This window comes from Microtus ochrogaster, chromosome 18 (assembly GCF_000317375.1).
Source record: "Microtus ochrogaster isolate Prairie Vole_2 chromosome 18, MicOch1.0, whole genome shotgun sequence".
Classification (NCBI taxonomy): domain Eukaryota; kingdom Metazoa; phylum Chordata; class Mammalia; order Rodentia; family Cricetidae; genus Microtus; species Microtus ochrogaster.
Window position 1 is genome coordinate 61359005 of NC_022020.1, and position 11083 is coordinate 61370087.

Genomic DNA, 11083 nt, shown 5'->3' on the forward strand with positions numbered 1-11083 from the left:
GACTCCGTCACTCACCATCTGTGTGGAGGAAGAGTTTCTGGGGAAGTGGTGCATTCGAGGAGTGGCTAGGTAATGCTGATAGTGCTGAGGGATGGGCCGCACCTGGAACTGGGCAGGACTCAGGCCAGCGTCCACACTGAGATCCCTGTGGGGACACAGCCTCGTGAGCTACAAGGTCGGGGAGGTACCAACCCATTTCAGACGAGGTCTCACACACCACCTTGGGGCTAAGTCGGAACTCATGCTACGAACTCTGCCCTTCAGAGTGGAAGAAAATGGCATTGATTAATCTTCCTACAAGCTGCCTACCCACAATGAGCCGTTTCCATGTCTCCTTCCATCCCGCCCCCTCCCCGGACCCCCATCTAAGACCCGAGGCACTTGGAGCAGCCTAGAACCTTAAGAACCATTCTCCAAGAACCAAGCCCAAGGCTCGCTCCCACGGAAGAGTCCAAATTGAGTATGTCAGGGATACTGAGCAAAGGAAGCCAGGACCAGATTGAGGACGGGCAGCGATCATATTTTCCCCACTCGATAAAACCACAGGCGAGTGACTCCGGTCGACTGCTTACCCTACAGGCTAGAAAGGAATCCCAATCCACCCTGTCACTTCCTAAAAGTTTCAAAAAACTCACTTCATTTAAACATGAGTTTCACTAAAACATTTCCAAATTCAACGGAAACTGTAAACCTACAGGCTCAAAATGATAAACAAATTTCAACAGTATAACATAAAGAAAATAACTCAATGTACATAACAATAACATTTTAAAAATAATAAAGATAAAAGTTTAAAGCCAACCTGAGATTAAAGAAAAAGGCCCCTCGGATAGAGAAGGGTACATATTATCACAGAAGCAGCCAGAAGAGAAAGAATTGACAGAAATAAGAAGAAATCAAAAAGATAATATCAAGCATGAAGGCTGCATCCAGTAAAAATGAAGATGAAGCAAAGCTTTGTTGGACGAGCAAAGGCTGGAAGGAGGTATTGGTGCTGATGGGCCAGCACCACAAAAATAGTCAAGCAAGATCTGCAGACAGAAGAAAATTATAACAGTAAGAACTTAGATCCTCACAAAGAAACAAAGAGGAACCGGTGGCTAACGAGAAACGGAGCTCATTTGGAGTCTGTGGAGAACATGCAAGAGGAGAAACTGGAACATTCTGCCATAACCAAAGGCAGGAACGCTATTAATGTGCACCAGGGTCACAGCAGAAGGAATCTTCCAGAAGAGGCTTGCAGCAGCCAGGTTTGGATAATGTACATGTCAGTAACTAACTGCAAAAAGACAGTGAAGTCCATGAAAGACATTAAATGTGGGCTGAGATGACGCTGAACAAAAGATCCTCTCTGAAGGATGCCAAGGGACCAGCTCCTAACCCAGCACCCAGTAAACAATGGGAAGACCCAAACGTCTGACTTGCCCTTTCCCGGACTAAGGTACTTCAGGGGAACCAAAGGGCTGATGAGGGTCATTCCTCATATGAAGCTTTCCAGCAAGCATATGAACAAGAAATTATTAAATTATCTGACACCATTTTGCATCCTCCAAATAGATAAAGACCCAGACAGAGGTCATCAATTGCTGCCAACATCACAGAAAGGACAGGCAGCCATACCAGAGTATTTTCTGAAAGAAAAAACATAGTGGTATTCCCAAAGTGTTTCTGCTAAGAAACAAGAGAGGGAGAGAGAGGGAAAGTGAGGGAAGGAGGGAGAAAGGGAGAGGGAGGGAGGAAGAGACAGAGAGAACTAGGAACTTTTTAAATGGTTTCTTAAGACAGAGCCTTACTCTGTAGCCCAGACCAGAAGTGAACTTACAATCCTCCTGCCCCCGTCTTCAAAATGTTAGGCTTGCAGGCATGAGCTGCCATTGGTCTACTTTTGAGGATCACCTGAAGTGACTTCGGAGTGGTCAGAATGTAACAGCAAAAACTAAATAAGGGGAACTCAACAGGAGGAGCAGTCTAGTTTTTCACCGTCCCCAACACACACACACACACAGAGAGAGAGAGAGAGAGAGAGAGAGAGAGAGAGAGAGAGAGAGAGAGAGAGAGAGATATTGATTAAAGGCATCCTGCTTCCCGTCATGTTTTAAGGTAGCAGAGATTGCATTGCATTTTTCCTTCACTGTGAGCCACTGGACAGACTCTATACAGCATCTGCATTCAGATATTGCATAAACCAGCACAGAGCTGTGACCCAGAGCGGACCCATGACAAGGATGGAGACCCTGGGCTGTGGCTCAAGTTCAGAGTCAGGTTTCAGACAGAGATGGAGAAGAGGGCTATTTGAGAATTATCTCCCAAGGCCTGATGCTCTCACTCACTCTTAGGCCTTGAAGAATTGACTGGGAAGGGTATGATATCACAAAGTAAGACCAGGATGGCCTTAAACTTGGGGCTGGCCCAGACTGAGGCCAAATCCTCTGAACGACCCAGGGCGGAATTCAGTGACTTCTGATGGTACTAAAGGAAAAGACTGGGTAGGTGGCGGCTGTTGTGACAACCCCTTCCCTTCCAGGAGGTCCCTGCAGAGAGTTAGAAGATCTTTCCCTACAATGCATCTCCTGTCACCCAATTACTCACTGTCTCCTGGAAGATGAGGCAGCTCCATAGACGAGAATAGAGATACAGTTAGCATGAGTGGTGGACTAAAACAAAGGGGAAAAAAGCCTTCTCACCATTGGGTCCGCCCTTGCTGAAGCAGAGCTCCTTGCAGGGAGGAAATCTGCTGCCCAGGTGGGAACAGCAGAACGAGCTCAGGCAGGGATGGGTCCACACAGGACTGTGGAATGTGGACCAGGCTCACCAGCCTCCCAGATCCTTATTCTTAATGTTTCTCAGAGCAGCAGGGAGATTGACAAGAGAAAGAGGATGCGGTTTGGATGCATAAACCAGCTAAGGGCAGGGATGATGCATTGCACTGCTCCTGACTCCTCCCAAGGGTGACGTCCCACGGTAGATCCCGCCTGTGCAGCACCCCACACCGTGTCAGACCCCGTGTTTGTGTTCAAATCGCTCAGCTGTGGACAGGGTTCTGGGGGCTCCGTGTGTGCTGAATTGAATTCAACCGAGCTGACTTTACTGCTGAGGGACAGAACTGAATCCAGACTGCAATTAAACCTTCCTCATTTGAATCTGCTAATTGGGAAAAAGGCTGGGCGGAAGTCGGCAGTAGTGCGATCCGTCTTTTAAGAGAGATTGTTCAGCTTAGCGGGGAGTACCTGAGAATGCTAAAGATGGCAGCCAACAGAGCATGCTCACAACACATGGGAAGCAGTGAAATCAGTCCCAGCTATAACGGAAGGGGCTCCCAAAGCCGCCCTGACCTAACCAGCTTTCCTGGCCCCACGTGTGGAAGATGACACACTGGCATGTCAACGCTCTCTTTCCATTGAGGAATATTCTACCCACCCCTTCTTGTATTCTTTATCTAAAAGAAAAACAAAGAACTCCAGGATCTGCTTCACCTCCATTCCCCCCAAAGCGACCATTACAGCCTGTTTCTTTCTGTGACTCTTTAGGTGCACATAAGTACAGGATAGATAGATAGATAGATAGATAGATAGATAGATAGATAGATAGATAGATAGATAGATAGATAGATAGGCGTATGTATAGACGGGCACATATATGTCTATATGTGCATTCCTCTTTAGAGTGAACTATCGCAGTATATCACTGTCCTCTGAACAAAATTGCCACCACTTTCATGAGACGAGCTATGACTACTTGGGCATCAATCAGGACAGGGCCTGGGGACTGTTGACATCCCCTCAGAGAAGAAGGGATGGAAAGGACCACTGAACTGTCCAGTGAGTCTGCTTTAGGGGTTCCCCATGCTCCTGTAAGCATCTCCCTGCCCCTAGAAGGAAGCTCAATAAGTTCACTGGTTCTCAAGCGGAAACTTTGGTGAAATCCAACTTTGTTGATTTGTTATTTGGACCTTGAAGGGAGTGTGTAGACACTGTCCCGTTTCCCCAGGAAAGGAATTTTATCAACAATTACTCAGAAATCCGTGATGCCCTTTACCTAGAAATACTCAGTGAACTATAGGTCTTTTAAAATTATCTGGGGAGGTCTAGTCTGACTCTAGTTAAGACCAGATCTCTCCTGGGTGACAGCTGAGGAGGTGAATGGGCTGTAAAGTTCCAGAAGCATGGGAAAACTTCCTAGGGGTCACTAGTCTCTAAGACACAACACCCTCCATCTTCCTCTTTCACTCCTAAGTCCTTCCCTTACCTCTAACCTCTGCCCAGTCACACCCCATGCATGGCCTTGCTGATGAGTTTTACCATAGCTCTGTGGATTCTTCCAGACCATCCTCTCCAGAAAGCCTTCCCTGACCACCCTGGCACCTCTGCGTTCTCCTCCCAAGCGGTCCTCTAGAGTCTACTGGTTTGTAGCTCTACTGAACCTGGGAAATATTTCACATCCTGTCTCTCTTCTTTCTGGCAGGACCATCAACCAGGATTGGCCCAGGATAGTGTCCGGTTACACTGAGTTCCTTTCTGTAACCACACCCTGTAGGTGACTGAAGTAGACACCAGGTCTCAGTAGACCGGGGTTTAACCTGTACCCTTCGAAAGTGATACAAAACGAAAACCCACAGGTCTGGCGAGATCTCTCTCCCTCCATCCTGCGCCTCTGCAGCATCCTACCCACCCACCCACCCACTCACCAGTCAGTACCCTCAGCCAGATACCGGGGCTGAGGTGTCTGCAGTTGGTGGCCAAAGTCAAAGCTGGGGTGGAGGCGGTGGGGGTGGACAGACACTCGATCCTGACTCCGCCTGTACAGAAAGAAAGAAGCCTTTGTGTTAGGGGCTGCCTGGGCCAGCCAAGCTCCCAAGAGCTCTGAGTGACACTCTCTCCACCTACTGAGAATGCCCCCACTCTGCTATCCCCACAGAAACTAGAGTTCCCTAACACCAACGAATTTCCCAGGTGAGCAGAAACTGGTCCCCTGTATCCTCCATCCGCTCCCACCATCCATCTCTCCACCACACTCTTCCTAGTTTTCAAGGAAGTTCCATCCTTCTCCAAGAAGCCTTTCCTGAACACACCAGACCATGGCAGCCTTGCTCCTTAACTTCTCACGACACTGTCCGGCGGCCCCAGCCACCCCAGCCATCCAGTCCCAAATGCCTAAGAACCTATACCTATCATGGAACCTTAGGAGCCTCTGGAGCCATTTAGGTAGCTTGAGAGTGAAAAACCCTATTTTCCTTTTCACCCTTCACTCTCTTGCAAGCAAACAGTGGGACTTTCTGGAAACTTTGTGACATAGGACTCTTCGAGATCTAGTACAGAAGCAGACATGAGGGCACAGATAAGTTCTACCCAGCTGTGTGTCACAGAGACTTACAAATACATTTTGAGTGGTTCTTCTCACTAAACTGATACATGCTCATTTTTCATATGAATATTTTATAGCCCTGGGAATCCACAGGCCTCTCCACCCAGGGAAGCAGTTAGGCTAACTGCAGATCTTCACCTCCCCCTCCTTCTCCAGATCCAATCCCCCAGTCTCATCCCACCTCTGTAGCAGACTACCTGCTGTGGCCTCTCCTCACTCTCTGCCCTCATTTCCAGGGGACTAAGCAGATCCTAGTAGAACACCCAGCTATCCTCCCTCCTGTGGACCCCCTTAGCACCCCGTTAGTCCATCCCCATTTATAAGTGTCAGCTCCCAATACCTAGAAACACATTTTGCCTGGAACCCCAGTGGCCACAGCTGTCAGGATCCCAGAAGAATCTCCTACCCGGCAACACACAGTCACCACACTCTCCCAAGAATCAGAGAGGAAACAGAAACCAAAGAACAAAGCACCCAACAAAGACGAGACCAGACATCAGCACCTAGAATTTCAGTCTTCCCAAACCCAGATGCCCAGACAGCATAAAAACACAAACAATAATAGCCAGAAACCCTACCACAGCAAGCCCTAAGTTTCTAACACAGCTTAAGCACAAGACAAAGACCTTAAAACAGCCTTTGTAGATATGATAGAGGCCCTTAAGGAAGAAATGGACAAACCCTTAAAAAATTCTATGAAAACAGAAACAGTGGAAAGAAAGGAATAAACCATTCAAAACCTGACAGTGGAAAGAGAATCAATAAATACATACCAAACTGAGGGAAATCTGGAAATGAGAAATTCAGGAACAGAACAGGAACCTCGGAGGCAAGCCTCGTGAACGGAATGCAAGAGACAGAAGGGACCTGTCTCGAAAAACCAAAAAAAAAAAAAAAAAACGGAGACAGAAGGGAGCATCTCAGGCACTGAAGACCTGACAGAAGAAATGGATAGCTCACTCAAAGAAAATGTTCACTCTTTAGCAATCCCGGCACAAAACAACCAGGAAATCTGGGACACTCTGAAAGATGAAAGCTACGAACAATGGGAATAGAAGAATAAGAAATCCAAGTCAAAGGTACAGAAAATATTTTCAACAAAGCCATAGATGAAAATTTCCCTAACCTGAAGAAGGAAGTGCCTATCCAGGAACAAGAAGCATAGAGAACACCAAATAGATTGAACTAGAAAAGAAAACTCCCTTGGCACATAATAACCAGAACACTAAGCATGCAGAACAAATAAAGGAAACTAAAAGCTGCAAGGGAAAAAGACCAAGTAACATATAAAGACAGACCTATTAGAATTACACCTGACTTCTCAATGGGGACTTTAAAAGCCAGAAGGGCCTGGACAGACATTCTATAAACTCTAAGAGACCACAGAGACCAGCCCAGACCCAGATGCCACACCCAGTAAAACTCTCAGTCACCACAGATGGACAAAATAAGATATTCCATGATAAAACCAAATTCAAGCAATGACTATCTACATCTCCAAACCCAGAAGGTGCTGAAAAGAGAACTCCAACCTAAAGAGGTTAACCACACCCAAGAAAACACAATAAATAAATAACCCCAGTTCAGCAAATCAAAGAGGGAAAACACACATACACATACACGCATGCACGCACACACATACACACGCGTGCACGCACACACATACACACACATGCACGCACACACACACACACGCATGCACGCACACACATACACACGTGTGCCCCCACCCACATGTCAGGACAGCCAGAAACACATGGTAAGATCCTGTCTTGAAAAAAGAAGAGGAAGAAGAGGAAGAGAAGGAGGAGGAGAAGAAGAAGAAGGGGAGGAGGAAGAAGAGGAAGAGGAGGAGAAGGAGGAGGAGGAGAAAAATAAAGATTTTCTAGAATTGAATAAAAACAAGTACGTAACATAACCAAACTTCTAGGACACAGTGCAGGCAAGACCTTGGGACACACAGCTCTAAATGGGACATCTCCGTCAAATCCCTCCCCTCAGAGCTCAAGGGACCCTGAGGAAGAGAGATGGAAAATGTTTAAGAGCCAGCGGGAATGGAGGACACGAGGAGAACAACACCCTCTAAATCAACATGATCAAATCTCATATGAACTCACAAACTGATGCAGTACACACAGGGCCTGCAGGGGTCTGCACCAGGTCCTCCGTGTGAATATTATAGCTTCCAGGTTCGTGTTTTTATGGGATTCCTGAGTGCGTCTCTGATTCTTGTGTCTTTTCTTGATGTTGGTCTGTTTCGTCTAATTCCGACTGCTAATTTCTTGTCTATTTTATCTTATTTCATTATTTCATTTTATTACTACCCCTTAGAAGCCTGTTTGTTTTCTAATGAGAGACAGAAAGGGAATGGATCCCGATGAGAGGGGAGGTGCTGAGGAACTGGGAGGAGCAGAGGGAGAGGATATCATAATCTGGATATATTATGTGAGAAGAAAATTCTATTTTCAATGAAAGAGTTAAATTAAAAAGAGAAGGTTTTATTAATTTGGCAAGAGGAGTCTATTGTTATTTTTAATAAATTAATAGATGCTTTAAAATTTCTAACGTGATAAACCCCTGTAAGCAGAGGTTCTTCGTAGTCGTTACTTTTTAGTGTGAAAAGAACCCCCGGAACCCAGAAGACTGAGAGGCGCCCAGCTGTGCTCATCCATTTCTTCTTTACAGCTGAGGTGCAGGTAGGATATTTGGACATTAGGACATTTGGTCACTGCTAATTGTATTCGGTTTCACGGGTGTACAGCCAGTCGCCAACGCCAGCCTCCAACTAGACGCTGGCCCTTTGGAGGCTCCCTTTGGTATCCTGGTGTGGTTTGAGGAGAAACAAAATCAGGCCACCATGAGAGCTGGCGGGGACTTGAGAGACCTTTAGTCAAACCTCCCGAATGCTACAAACGTTCATCGTGCCGCTGACCCCTAACCCGGGTGATGTGAGGAGGAGTCATCCTAGACCCTGACCTGAATGAATGCCACTAACTGAAGCAAAAATTCATCCCCTGCAGAACCACTTGAGACTGCATCCAACTTTGGCTGCTAGAAACCCAGCCGCGCAACCCTCGCCCCTCCGCGACCCCGCCCTCTTTCCTCGGCCCCGCCCCTGCCAACCTGGGATGCGAGACGAGCCTGCGGTGCTGAGCTTCCAGGAGCTGCTGCTGCAGCAGGTATTGCTGGTGCAGGGCCTGAGGTAGGAAGGAGGGACCTGTGACGTCCTGGAACTGCAGGGTGGGCAGCGGGGTCAGCGACTGGTGCAGCGCGCCGCTGTGCTGGTGGGCCGGGGCCATGTGGGCGCTGAGGCCCGGCTGCGACTGCACGGGGTGTGCCAGCGGGAAGTCCGGGGCTAGCTGCTGCGGCTGCGGGGGGCCCAGGTGGAAGTGGCGGCAGGAGGTAGCGTGAGGATGCTGAGACCTTTGAAAGGGGGCACCTGTAGAGGCAAAAGACAAAGAGGTCTCCGTGAGGACCTGCAAAGGGCTCTCCCACCTGAGCTCAGCGGGGGTCCCCCACCCCTGGGCAATCGGAGCTGGTGAAAGACAAGACCTTCCTAACACAGCTGATCCTACAGGTTTTAATATGGGTGCGGCCATCTTTAACGCTCCCGGGTAAAGGTCCTCTGTGAGCTAGTAGAGAAAGAGCGTTTGTTTTCCTGTACGGAGAAGTACACGTATTTAAAGGTTCTAAAGCCGACCTGGCTTTCTTGAATTAGGCTCCTCCCATGCAATTTCTTAAGTGCACACAGAGAAAATTCAGGGCGACTTAGCCAAGCCCTGGGCTTTCCGGAGCAAGTTCTAATTCCAGTATAAGCAACTAAAATTTTGTGTTGCAGTTTTAAGCAGGAAGGGATCACAGAAAATCTGACCTTTTAAAATACCGATCAAGCCTGAGGTTGTTGGCTCAGGCCTTTAATCCCAGCACTCGGGAGACAAGGTCTTTCTACATAGCCCTGGTGTCCTTGTCTCAAAAAAGGGGGGGGGGAGTAAAACAAAATTTTTTAGTCAAAAAATAAGATACCAGAGGGCTAGAGAGATGGCTCAGAGGTTAAGAGCATTGCCTGCTTTTCCAAAGGTCCTGAGTTCAATTCCCAGCAACCACATGGTGGCTCACAACCATCTGTAATGAGATCTGGTGCCCTCCTCTGGCCTGCAGGCACACACAGAGACAGAATATTGTATACATAATAAATAAGTAAATAAATATTTTTTTAAAAAGATTAGAATTTACTTAGAAGCAAACAAATTCAGGTATAAGCTAGACTCACATAATATTTAACTTAGGCTTCAGTATTTTGTGAATAGAATTGAGCTTAATTACAACATTTTGCAGATGCCTGGTTGGACAGCAGGGCATCAGCACTAGAGAAGTCCTCCCATGGGGCAGCCAGCAGATTTTACACTGTAGAAAGATCCCCAGAGGAATTCCTGTTAAAACTGGTAGATTCAGCCAGGTGATGGTGGCACACACCTTTAACCTGAGCACTTGGGAGGCAGAGGTAGGGGTTCTCTGAGTTTGAGGCCAGCCTGAACTACAAAGCTAGTTCCAGGACAGCCAGGGCTATTACACAGAGAAACCCACTCTCAAAAAAAAACACAAACAAACAAAAACCTGGTAGAGTTAATCCGCATCTGGCTCTTCCCCAACCCCACTAAGATAAGAGCGAAGGATAAGAAAAAGATAGGGACAGAGGGAACAGGAGAGGTAACACCAGCAGACAACAGAGTTTGGAAAGCAGATGGAGAAATTAGCAAGACTGAGAAATCAGAAACCCACCACCTACCAAAGGGTCAGGGTGAGTCACAAGCGATGGGCAGAAGCCCTGTGAGGCTAAAGGGTCAGGAATAGGGGCAGCAGCTACTTTGGAAGGTGGACTGGAGACAGCATGGGACTGTAAACCTAGGGAAAAGGATGCTAGGTCTGACAGCGGGGCTACAGTGCACAGCTCCTGCACAGCTCCTCCCCTTTCCCATCCTCCCAGAAAGGTCCCAGTACATGGGGGAGGGGACACTAGGCACAGAAGGCAGGGGTACTAATAAAGCCAAACAGGGTCCGGTGAAAATCCATCCCGAAATCTATGGGACTTTGGGACCCCTACTTTCCTCTGCCAACAGCTATATGGCATTGCTCTGTATTCTATACAGGCATGCCGGGTTGGAAACTGGGGGCTGCTTCTTCAAAGAAACTCACTGGTCCCAGAAGTGCTCTATGGGTGCTTGTGGTTCAGAACACCCCAATAAAATGTCTCTGTACCCTGAAGCCCATTTGTCAAATTATTTCTATATGTGTGCATCATGCTTCTAAACAGCGTTTAGTGACCTGCTCTGACACAATCAGGAAACCCTACAAAGTGAAGAGAGAGAACAAACCGACTTTCATATGAGAAAGAGAGAAAAGAAAAAAAAAAAAACAAGAGAAGAGAAGAGAGTTATCGCAGGGACCAGAAAAAAATTTCAATATCTTTTTCGAAATAAGATATGAAATCTGTGAAACAACAGGAAGTGCTCTCAAAGGGAACAATGACAAAGATGGAGAGCGCTTGGAAATTAAAATCACAAGGTAAAACCTAGAGTTCAATAGGAGGGCTGGAAGGGAAGCTGGGGACACTCCCTGGGATGCAGATGAGAGCAAACTCTGAAGAAGGGAAAGGATGGAGGAGAGGATGGAGGAGAGGATGGAGGAGGGGATGGAGGAGAGGATGGAGGAGAGGATGGAGGAG

General features: G+C 47.4%; 1 protein-coding gene across 1 annotated transcript in view; it reads right to left on the reverse strand.

Annotated features, from left to right (window-relative positions):
- Nucleotides 1-11083, reverse strand: part of Rnf165 (ring finger protein 165) — a 108186-nt gene that overhangs the window by 9112 nt on the left and 87991 nt on the right. The window contains exons 4-6 of the mRNA XM_013349434.1: nt 8485-8800; nt 4685-4795; nt 16-145 (exon numbers count right to left, since the gene is read on the reverse strand). Of these exons, the coding sequence (XP_013204888.1) occupies nt 16-145; nt 4685-4795; nt 8485-8800 (557 nt within the window). The remainder of the gene's footprint in view (nt 1-15; nt 146-4684; nt 4796-8484; nt 8801-11083) is intronic.